Here is a 12876-nt window from a genome sequence, read left to right as displayed (position 1 = left end):
AAAAAAAAAAAAAAACTCCCCACAAGGAAAAGTCCTGGCCCTGATGGCTTCACTGGAGAATTTTACCAAATATTCAGAGACGATTTGACACCTATACTACTCAAGCTATTCTAGAACACAGAAAAAGATGAAATACTCCCAAGCTTATTTTATGAAGCAAGCATAACACTAATACCAAAACCAGGGAAACACACCACTAAAAAGGAAAACAATGGACAAATATCCCTCATGAACATAGATGCAAAAATCTTCAACAAAATCCTAGCCAACAGAATCCAACAACATATCAAAAAAAGAATACATCCTTACCAAGTGGGATTCATACCAGGTAGGCAAGGATGGTTCAACATCAGAAAAACAAGCAATGTAATCCACCATTGTTCTGTTTACCTAGTGCCGCTCTGGCAAGAATATACCACAAATGGGATGGTCTTAACAAACAGGAGTCTATTCTCTTAGTATGGAGGCTTTAAGTCCAAGTTCAAAGTGCCAAGCTCTAGGGGCTCGACCTTGGGAGTCCAGCTTTGCCTCCTACTCACTCTATTTCACTCCGCCGGAAATCTTCCTGACCCCAAAAGCAATCAGCTTTCTTGCTCTGTGGGCTGGCCAACCTGCTGCACCATTTCATGCCGGTCTCTTTTACCAATTAATGCCTGAAGGCAACCCACTCTGCTAGTAAGCTGCCTAACCAAAGGCATCAAGCTTTCTCCTCTATGGGCTGGTAAGGCTATCGCTGTCTCATACTGGTTCTCTCGGCTCTGCTACTGCCGTCTCTCATGCCAGTTTCTGGGCTCCGGTTCTGCCGTCTCTCATGTCATATATCAGAGTCTCTCTGCCAGGGTGTTGGGTCAAGGACACACTCTACTACTGTTTCCACATTTTAGGTATCTGTCAGAGCAGCATCTCACTCTCTCAGTACCATATTCTGTTCTGGTTACCTAGTGCTGCTCTGGTAAGACAGTATACCACAAATGGGATGGTCTTAACAAACAGGAGTTTATTCTCTTACAGTTTGGAGGCTTTAAGTCCAAGTTCAAAGTGCCAGGCTCTAGGGGCTGGGTGAAAGCCCCTCAACCTTGGGGTCCAGCTCTGCCTGCTGGTCCTGGCCCACTGGAGCTAGAGGTGTTTCTTCACTCAGACAGCTGCTGGCTGCTGAGGCTGACAAACCCAAGGTTGACAAAAGGCACAGTCCTGATATTACCAGACCACACAGCAGGCCATTAATTTAAGTCCATTTTAAGTCCCAAGGTTGGCAGAGCATGGCAGGCCAGCGAACAATGACATGGCTACATTCAGGGTCCAAGCATACCATAAACTACAGACCATTCCCAAAGCTGCTGCTTACATATGGGAAGCAAACCACATACCCAAAGGCAGCTACTCAGCTGCTTGTGGTAGATCCCACCATGGACTTGACTGCCATTCTCCTCATGGGGAGTAACTACCACCAGCTGCCCAGCCACTCAACCAGGCCCAGCCAAGTTGACACACAGACAAAACTACCACAACCATATAAACAAAAAAAAACATAAGATTATATCAACTGATGCAGAAAAAGCATTTGATAAAATCCAACACCATTCCTGTTCAGAACTCTCAGCAAAATAAACATAGAAGGGAAATTCCTCAACATAATAAAAGGCATATATGCAAAGCCAACAGCCACCATCATTATTAGTGGAGAAAGACTCAAGGCATTCCCCTCACAAACAGGAACTAGACCAGGATGCCCTGTATCACCACTTCTATATAACACTGTATTAGAAGTCCTGGCCAGGGCAATAAGGCAAAAAAGAAATAAAAGGCATACAAATTGCCAAAGAGGAAGCAAAACTATCCCTATTTGTGGACAATATGATCCTGTACACAGAAAAAACAGGAGACTCAACAAAAAACTACTGGAACTAATAGGTTCAGCAAAGTGGCAGGATACAAGATCAACACACAAAAATCAGTTGGATTCCTCTACACCAACAAAGAGACCTCTGAAAAAGAAATATGGGAAATAATACCATTTACAATAGTTACTAAAAAGATAAATATCTAGGAATAAATCTTACCAGAGACACAAAAGACTGATACAAAGAGAACTATAAAACACTACACTACAAGAGACAACAAGGGCTCTACATAAATGGAAGAAGCTGCCTTGTTCATGGACAGGCAGACTGAATATTGTGAAAATGTCAATACTACCTAAAGCAATCTACACCTTTAATACAATCCCAATCCAGATATCAGCAAAAAATTTTAAGGGCATAGAAAAACCAATGACTAACTTCATCTGGAAACGAAAGAGACCTTGGATAAGCAGAGCACTTCTGAAGAAGAAGAATAAAGTGAGAGGTCTCACACTCCTGGATCACAAAACTTACTATACAGCCACAGTAGTCAAAACAGCACAGCACTGGTACAATATAGACAGATAAGCCAATGGAATAGAATTCAAAAACCCAGAAGTAGACCCATCCATCTATGGACACCTGATCTTTGGCAAAGGTCCATAACACATTAAATGGAGAAGAGATAGCCCCTTTAACAAATAATGCTGGCAAAACTGGATATCCAGTTGCAGAAAAATGAAACAAGACCTCACTCCATACACACAAGGAAACTCTAGCCGGATTAAAGACTTAAATGTAAAACCCAAAACTATAAAATTCATCAAAAATAAAATAAGGGCAAATCTAGGAGCCCTAATTTATGGCATAAAGAGACTATCAAACAAAGAGACTTAGAATGCACAGGAGGTAGAAGAGAAGCTAGATGACTTTGTTGTTGTTAAGTGCCGTCGAGTCATTTCTGACTCATAGCGACCCCACGCACAGCAGAACGAAACACTGCCTGATCCTGAGCCAGCTCCATGATCCCTGCTATACTCTAACAAATCTGTCCTGGAGGCAGTGCAGCTGCAATGCTCCTTGGAAGCAAGAATGGCCAGACTTTGGTCATGTTGTCAGAAGTGACCATTCCTTGGAGTAGGATGTCATGCTTGGTAAGGTGTAGGGTTGACAAGAGAGAGGAAGGCCCTCAACAAGATGGACTGACACAGTGGCTGTGGTGATGACTCAAGTATAGCAAGGATCGTGGAACTGGCGCGGGACGGGCAGTGTTTCATTCTGCTATGCACAGGCTCGCTATGTGTCGGAGATGACTCGATGGCACCTAGCAACAACAATAACAGTCCCACTTCTTTAAGATTGTTCTCATGTTCCATTAATGCATTGAGGGGAGGGAAAATTTTGGACTAGTTGGGGATCACATGTTGATTTGGGTGAGGGGAGTGGCTGTACGGAAAGAGTCTGTGACCAGCATGGTGACACTGGAGAAAGGAAAGACACAGAAGAAAATAGTAATGATAATATTGAGGATCTAGTATGTGCCTAGCACTACATAGTACTAGAAATATGCCCATCTGCATGTTGAAAAGAAAGTCACCGTGAAAGAGTAATAACCAAAAAGAGTAACTGGTAATCACTTATTTTATATACTTTAAAAACAAGCCATGTAGTCTTGGGTCAGGTACTATGATAGAAGGTGGGACTACAATTATAAAAGACTGTCCTTGATCCTAAGGGCCTCAGTCTAGCAAGGAAGACAAGTTAGCAATAACCACTTGCAAGTTAAAACAGTCAGCATTTATTGAACATGTATCCATATATCAAGTGCTATATGTACTAAGGGGCTTTGCATGCACAGGTGTGCATGTGTGTTCTTTTAAATGCCCATAATAACCCAATTATTATTTTTATCTTAAAACTGAAAATTGGAGAAATTAACTAACTTGCCCGAAGTTAACAGCTAATAAGTGATGGAATGAGAATGGAGTCCAGGTCTAATTCTAGACCCCATTTTTTTAAGTACTAGAAATTTACTAAATATTAAAACAGATAAAAAATGAAAGAGCCATTGTTTTTATCCATGGGATCCAGAAAGACTTTGGTGAGCATACAATATCGAATCTAGGTTTGAATGTAGTGATTTTTCCAGATAGACAATGAAGGAGGTCTAGACAGAAGTAAAAAGTCAGAGAGTAAAACAAAGTCTCTGAGCAAAGTCGGAGATGCTGCAAGTATGCACTGGCAGGACAGTATGGTTAGCACAGAAAGTGTAGAAAGGACAGGGTTAGTGATAAGTAAGAGCTTCAGAACAGAGGTCCCTGGTAGACTTAGGATGACTGGCCTTGGAGTAGCCCCGACCTCATCTTGTCACAACCTCCTGCTTCTGCATTACCCAGAACATCATGTGTAAACCAAAACCAAATCCACTGCCATTGAGTCAAATCCATCTCTTAGTAACCCTACAGAGGAGCTCAAAAATTAAGGCACCTGACCAAAATAAAATGACTGGCCTGAGCCGGAGTTTAGACTTCATCTTGATTCACGCCAACTTTTTTACCAATCAGTGACCCTAGTATAGAGTAAAGCCTGTGACAACTGTTTTCCCCTGAAAACATCAAACCCTTAGGCAAATTTAAGTACATAACAAAAGAAACATTTTTTAATGTTCTTGCAGGGAGGTATGTCTTGATATATGATCCTTATCAAAAGTCCCCTCAGGAAATGTTGAAGATAATTACCTAGTAACCACCCTGTAAAATCCCTTTAGTCACATATTCAAACTAACCAATTCAAATAATCCACATTCACATTTCCAACCAAACACTGCAAAGGCCCCCTACTTTGAGTTATCCTGCCTCCTTATCTTGCAACTTCCAATCAGAATATTGTAACATAGTTCCTGGTTTCCACCCTGTATCTATCCCAGGAAAGCAGCCACTCTTGGATTCACTAGTGTTCAAACTGTTTTAGCTAATGTCTCCCTATTTGAATGTTTCTTATGCTTTCAATAAATCTCTGTTTTACTTTGACAGAGTTTAAGAGTTTTACTCAAGGACAGTGATGAGTCTGGTTATGAAAAATCTTACTTGTTAGCTTAAGAAATTTCAATTCAACAACAAAAATTATCTATGATCAAACGCCTATTCTATGCCAAAATTTGTTGCCATTGAATCGATTCCAACTCATAACCACCCTATATGACAGAGTAGAACTGCCTCATAGGGTTTCCAAGGCTCAAATCTTTATGGAAGCAAATCGCCACATCTCTCCCCTGAAGAGTGGCTGGTGACTTTAAACTGCTGACCTTTAGGTTAGCAGCTGAGTGTTTAACTGCTATTCCACCAGGAGTCCCTCCTTACTCCATGCCAGGTACTGATATAAACAATAGTGAACAATACATAACAAATAGTACTTGCCTTTGATAAGCTCCTGGCTAGAGGGGCGATAATGCTGTATGAAGGCAGGCAATTGTAATACTCTGCTACTCTGGTAGCATAGTGGCTAAGACACTTGCCTGCTAACCAGACGGCTGGCGGTTCAAACCCACCAGCCACTCCTCGGAAGGAAGGTTGGGCAATCCTACTTCCGTAGTGATACTGCCTCGGAAACCCAAGGAGGGGTCGCTATGAGTCGGGGCCGACTCGACGGCATATAACAACAACAACAACAACAGAGAAAAGTAATGATGTGCCTTCCCTAACAGAAGATTGGGCAATCTACTTCTGTAGTGATACCGCCTTGGAAACCCAAGGAGGGGTCACTATGAGTTGGATCCAACTCGATGGCAGTGAGTTTGGTTTTGGTTTAATGATAGCATTAGGAGCTCTGGTGGCTTAGCTTAAGGCATTTGACTGCTAACCAGAAGCCAGGCGGTTCAAACCCACCAGCCACTCCTCAGAAGGACGGGACAGTGCACTTCCATAGAGAGAGTGCCTTGGAAACCAAGGAGAGGTTGCTATGGGTCGGATCCGGCAGCAATTTTGTTTTTCTGATTTAATGATAACATTAGGGTGACAATAGGTTTAATGGTAACACAAAAGAAAGACACTTAACTCAATCTTAAGGAGTAATTAAAAATGCAAAAAAATATAATGATATGAGAATGAAGGTTAGAGGGAGTATATAAAAGAACTAAATCTATATCAAAGAAGTCATCAATAACGTATAAATCAGAAGACTAGCATAAGCATTTTATATAGAAATAGAAATAAACACAAAGTAGTAGTAAAAGTATGGTTATCTCTGAGAAATAGAATTAAAGGAGGAGGAGGGGTTTGGCAAGTGATTACTGATTTCTGTTATAAGCTTTTCTGTTTTACTGACTTCATAAATATTGTGTATTACTTTGATAAAAATTTTAATAGTAAATCAAAAAAGGAAAAAAATGTCCCTTAAGTGATTCTGATAACCTATGTTATTAATAACTCCCAGCTTAAAAATGAATATCTTAGGAACCTTTGGATATTTATTTTAAAGGAATTCTGTTACAAGAACAAAATCTGGATTGAAATCTAGTTCCAGTAGAGCATTCCACTGAGTGTGCACTCAGAATTTTCTTATAAGTAGTATTGCTCAAGTGTTAACCGGGGGCACTTTCTTCTTGAATACTAACGTAAGAGGGCCAGTCACAACCTCCCCCTGCTCAAATGAGAGGATACACAATTGTTCTGATTTTTTCTTTATCTGAAACTATTCCCAATGTTTTAAAAAAAAATACAGGTGCCACTGAGCTGACAGGAACTCATGGAGAGCCCATGTGTGTCAGAGTAAAAGTGTGCTCCACAGGGTTTGCAAGGGCTGGTTTCTCAGGAGACTGCTAGGCCTTTCTTCCAAGGCACTTCTGGGTGGAATCAAACCTCCAACCTTTTGGTTAGCAATCAAGTGTGTTATTAACTATTTGTACCACTCAGAAACTCCATCCCCATGTTTGTTGGTAACTACCATTGAGTCAGCCAGCCCGACTCATGGTAACACCCTGCAAATGAATGAAACGTTATCCTCATGCCTGGTTGCAGACTGCACAACTGTGATTCAGAGGGTTTTCACCGGATGATTTTTAAGTAGATGACCAGGGTTTTCCCCTAGTCTATTCAGTCTTAGTACGGAAGCTCCACGGAAATCTGTTCAACATGACAGTAAAATCCAAGCCTTCAGTGACAATGGGTGGTGGCTATACCCACTGGTGAGGTGTGTTGGTGGGAAACTAAACCCAGGTCTCCTGCATGGAAGGTGAGAATTCTACCACTGAACCACCAATGCCTCATTCAAATAAACAAATAAATACAGATAACTAGGTAAGCTATTTTTTTTCCCTTAAATCTGGCTTCTAACTTGCTGCTTTTATTAAACAGTAAAGCAAATAAAGATTTAGTTTAAAACTTCATTATTTGCCTTTCCAAGGAAATAAAAGTGGATAGAATAGAAGAGCCAAGTTTATTTATTCTCATGTTATTCTGCACAAAAATAATCAGCAGCTCACATTTTATCTCTAATAGTGGTTTTTAAAGTGTGGTCTGTGGATACACAGGGTCCCTAAGACTTTTTCAGAGTGTCCCCAAGATCAAAGCTATTTCCATAATAATACATTATTTGCCTAGTTCACTGTGCTGACATTTCCTCTGACAGTGTAAAAGCAATGTAAAACTGCCGATACTTTTACACAAACCAAGGCAAACAGCACTGAACTGCACTCCCAGTCATTGTGTTTGTTCCTTCACTGCCCCACACATTACGAAAAGAAAAAAGCTAGTTTCACTTTAAACGTCCTGCATGAAGTAATAAAAGGCATTGGCTTTATTACAATGGGAAATACACATAAAGCACTTCGGCTGCATACTGAAGTATAACTGGTCACAAGGAAAAGCACTGTGTGACTGAGTGGTAAGCTGAATCAGCTGTCTCTCTTCTTTTTTCTAATTTTTCAGAATACCATTTTACTTGAAAGAAAAACTACAGTTATTTAAATTTGGATATTTACAGGTATCTTTTCAAAATGAATAAAATGAGCCTGTTTCTTCATGGAAAACAGCTAACAGTATTTATTGCTAATGATAAAATTCAATCTTTATAAAGTGAAAATCAGAATGTAGGACACTTACATGCACCTTCATGACTTTGACAACCATCCAATACTTAGAAATATGTCAGCATTTCAAAAATCTGCATTAACTCAGCTAATATTTTCCAAATGACCAATTCATAATGTTACCGAACCACGCACGATAAAAGAGCCAAAGTACAAAGATAGACAAAAGGATTTTAATATAATGTTGTTGTTGTTGTCGTTATGTGCCATTGTGTCGGACCAGACTCATAGTGACCCCTCCTTGGGTTTCCGAGGCAGTATCACTAGGGAAGTAGATTGCCCCATCTTCCTTCCAAGGAGTGGCTGATGGATTTGAACCGCCAGCCTTCTGGTTAGCAGTCAAGTGCTTAGGCACTACACTACCAGAGCTCCTCCCTTTAATATAATAGCATACAAAAAGTTCATTAATATGGTTTCAATTTCCATATTACAACTAACTTTTTAGTCAATTTTTGGTGTAATTGCCAAAGAAAATATCACAATGATCTGAAAAGATTATGAGAATGTTGTCATGTGCAGTCAAGTTAGACCCGACTCATAGCAACCCCTCCTTGGGTTTCCGAGGCAGTATCACTAGGGAAGTAGATTGCCCCATCTTCCTTCCAAGGAGTGGCTGGTGGATTTGAAACGCCAGCCTTCTGGTTAGCAGTCCAGTACCTTAGGCACTGTGCTACCAGAGCTCCCTGAGAATACTCTTCCCATTTGTAACTATGTGTCTCTGTGAGGTTAGATTTTCTTCATATACTTCATCCAAAACAATATAGCACAAAAGACTGAATGCAGAAGCAGATACAGAAATTGAGCTGTTTTGTATAAGCCAAATACCAGAGATTTTTTATAAAAAAATGAAACAATAATACTCTTATCATCACTTTTTGTTTTGGGTAATATAGTTATTTTTCATAAAATATGTTTTTTGTATTAACAAGTTTCTTACTTTTTTTAAATGAGTACTTCTCAGTTAAAATTTATAATTGTGTAAATATCAATAAAAATAATTCCAATACATAAAGTTCTTTGGGGTCCTCAATTTTTATGAATGAAAAGGTCCTGAAACCAAAACATATGAGAACTGTTCATCCAAAAGCTCTAGTAACATGGGCCGCTGAAGCATTACACCAGCATTTACAAAACCATCTTACTGGAAGTACCTGGATCTGATTAGCTATCTACCTTTAAAAAGACAGTTAACTAGAGGTAGAAATATTTCCCTTCTAGCTTTGTTCTTGTTTTATTTTTTTAACAAAATTAAAATGGTCAGCATCAAGTGAAGAAAATATATTGCCTTGAATAAGATACATATGTTAAAGATCATTTACAAGTTTTCACTCACTGCAAATAGCACTTAGATGCCAATAAACCACAATTTGTAAACACAGACATTTTTTAAAGCAACCTGAGCAAATAATATTTCAATAAAATAACCAATAAATTGTAATGATCTCCAATAAACAAAAACAAACAGAAAGGACAAAACAATGACAGATGGACTGAAAGCAAGGTGTCTGCATATGCTTAAGGTCTCATGCTATTTTTTCTAACTTTGACCAGAGTCTGAAATTTCACTTTTACCTTTCTCTAGAAACTTTCAAAACACTAATTATTAAAAAATAAAAAGAAAAGCTGTTGACAATTTTAGAAATTAAGCAGGTGGTATTCTAAATAGTTAAAAGTACAGAATTTGGAACCCAACAATCTAGGTTCAAATCCCAACTTTTCAAATTCTTTGGGCAACCTCTTTGGGCAACTTCTTCAACTTCCCTAAGTCAACTGTTTTCTGAATCATAAAAATGTAACTAATACCTACATATGAAAGAGTCACTGAGAGGGTCAGAGTATATATGTGATATATTTAGCATAGTACCCAATAGAGAATAAGCACTAAAAAAAGTTGACATTATCATATTAATATATCTTACCTTCAGTTCCTTCTCAAGTCTATCTACTTCAGCTCCTAAAGTATCAATAATATTTTCTCCATGTTTAAGCATAAATATCTCTAGCTCTTCAGGAGTTTTCACTTCTTGAATTTCCTATAAAGATAACGAAAGTAGGAAAATAAAGTATTTAAAAAATCATAGTGGTACATTTTAAGCTATTTGTTGTTGTTATGTGCCATCAAATCAGTTCCAACTCACAGCAACCCAATGCATGAAAGAATGAAACACCACCCAGTCCTATGCCATCCTCACAATCATTACTAACTAAGGACACATAAATTAAAACAAGATACTATTTCACATCTATCATATTGACAAAAACTAAAAAAACTCTTTCAATATAATCTATTAAGAATAAGAGACAACAGGAAGTAGGACACAATGATAATGGATGTTAAATCGGTACATTCTGGAGAACAATTTGGCAGTATCTAGTGAAGTTAAAAGATGTATTGCCCAATGATCCACTTAAAATATTTTACATCTGGTTATTTAACACCCTAAAGAACCTCTGGCACATGTGAAAAAGGAAACGTGAGAATGTCATAACACCGTTTCACAGTTTAACATTTAAAACTATCAGTGTCCATCAACTGGAGACTGGATAAATAAATTACAGCAATTCAAGTAAATTAACTAGAGCTACATGTCTATGGACATAGAGGAATTGCCAAACCACACCATTAAGCAAAAGTAAAATTGTAGAGGGATGCATTCAATATTTACACCAATTTTTAAGCATTCAAAGTATTATTATATATTGTAACAAGAAAAATATGCTGAAAAGCGTAAAAACCTAAATGGAAAAGATAGGTAAGAAATTCGGAATTATGGTTTATCTTAGGGCTAGAGATAGGAGAACAAGATGTAAAAGGAGAACATGGGTGCTTAAATTGTTTTGTAATGATATATTTCTTTTTTTAAAAGTTCATATGCAAATACTGCACAGCATAATGTTAGTATTTGACAATAACCTCTGATCTGTTCATTATATTATCCTCTACAAATTCTCTTTTAAACTATTAATAAATCATGAGCTCTGGAATCATCTGCATTTAAATCTGACTCCATATTTATGGCTCTGCAACTTGTACAAATTCTTTAATCTCTTAGTGTCTTAATCTGCCCATTTGTAAAACTGAGAATATTATTTTTTATCTTACAGAACTGTTGAGAGTAAATGAAATAACACATATAAAATGCCTGGTACATAAAAATAACTTAGGAAGTTTGCTCTTCTGCACACTCCACTGACCCATCCTAGGGTAAATAAAAGAGTTTCTGTCAAATTTTTGCAACTCTAAGAAACTTGAGGGTAAAAGCAATTTTTAAGTTTTTTAAATTTTATTTACTTAAAGAACAAAGTTACACACCACTGGCTACAGGAAAACAATAAATACACAAACTTACTTGTAACATTTGGTCAAAATCTTGTTTTTCTAAATATGAACGTGTAACAACTCGTCCATCAAAATCTACTTCTGCCTTAAATCTCACTTTACCTAATCCCAGATCTGTGGCTTTAACATCATGAATAGCCCTGTAAACAAAAGCAATGCATATAAATTTACATACCCATACATACATAATTTAATGACAAAAAGCCTAAATTCTTGGCTTTTTTACCATTGATGAAAATGACAAAGATGGTTTAATAATGTTCACTATTAAATGCTGCCTATCATTTTCCAAGGTTCACTGTCCACATAGCTCTATTGCATAATGTCATATACAAATGCAAACTTGGTATTTTATGAGTTATAAAGTTTATGCATTCATAATTAAATTGCTTTTCTAAAAAGTTATTATTTTATCTCATAAACATTTTTTCTTTTCTCATACAACCACTTAATTTCTTCTTGTTGCTGTTGTTATGTGCTGTCGAGTCAGACCCGACTCATAGCGACCCATTCTTGGGTTTCCGAGGCAGTATCACTACGGAAGTAGATTGCCCCATCTTCCTTCCGAGGAGTGGCTGGTGGGTTTGAACCGCCAGCCTTCTGGTTAGCAGTCAAGTGCCTTAGGCACTATACTACCAGAGCTCCCTAACAATTTCTTAAGTATCACAAAAAAGAAAATTTGTTGATAATAATGCATAGAGTGTATTGATTACTTTTAAATTCAGAAGTTTTTTTATTTTTTAAATCTTCATACAATTTGAAGTACTGTGACTGTAAGAACAGGGCTAATTACTACTTCATGGGACTGATGTGAGGAACAATGAACTTACACACACACACACACACACAAACATATATATATTTTTTTTTGCCATTTAGCTAACCAGAACTCATGGGGACCCCATGTGTGTCAGAGGAGACCTGTGTTCCACAGGGTTCTCAAAAGGCTGATTTTTCAGAAGGAGGTCACCAGGTCTTTCTACTGAGATGCCTCTGGATGGACTCAAACCACCAGCCTTTCAATTGGTAGCCTAGCTCTTAACTGTTTGCACCACCCAGGGGCTACTAATACATATATAATGATATCAGTTACACAGCAGTCATTTAATTAATAGTTTTCATGAAGTAGCTAGATAGCCATTTTTATCTTACACATGATAAAACTGAGACCCAGAGGGGCATAAGTAATTTGCCCAAAGTAAATCAGCTAGTAAACAGTAGAGTCAAGACTCCTGTCACCCCCCAGACCCTTAGAATCCAAGCCCACCAAATTTTCTATTCTTTGAAGAAAGGACAGCAGATGTTCAAGCTTAGATACTTTACTCCCCTCCCATGTTAATCTTCAACAATCAACCTTCTCAAAGCAAAACAAGACACTGAATTAGTGATCAAAAATGTCCCAATAACAACAAAAAAAATCCTGAACCAGATGGCTTCACTGAGGTATTTTTCCTAACATTCAGAGAAGAACTGACACCAATATTGTTTAAATTCCTCCAAAAGACAGAGAAGGAAGAAGAATTCTCTTTCATTCTATGAAGCAATCAAAACCCTGACACCCAAACCAGATAAGACACAAAAGGAAAAAAAAAATCTACAGGACATTATCT

General features: G+C 38.0%; 1 protein-coding gene across 1 annotated transcript in view; it reads right to left on the bottom strand.

The window, feature by feature from the left end:
* Positions 1–6413: 6413 nt before the first annotated feature.
* SLC30A9 (solute carrier family 30 member 9) overlaps positions 6414–12876 on the bottom strand; it is a 176653-nt gene continuing 170190 nt past the window's right edge. The window contains exons 16-18 of the mRNA XM_007947175.1: positions 11277–11406; positions 9846–9959; positions 6414–6530 (exon numbers count right to left, since the gene is read on the bottom strand). Of these exons, the coding sequence (XP_007945366.1) occupies positions 6414–6530; positions 9846–9959; positions 11277–11406 (361 nt within the window). The remainder of the gene's footprint in view (positions 6531–9845; positions 9960–11276; positions 11407–12876) is intronic.

This window comes from Orycteropus afer, unplaced genomic scaffold, assembly GCF_000298275.1.
Source record: "Orycteropus afer afer isolate SDZICR_OR568_19922 unplaced genomic scaffold, OryAfe1.0 scaffold00176, whole genome shotgun sequence".
Lineage (NCBI taxonomy): Eukaryota > Metazoa > Chordata > Mammalia > Tubulidentata > Orycteropodidae > Orycteropus > Orycteropus afer.
This window is presented reverse-complemented; position numbering and strand designations above follow the sequence as displayed.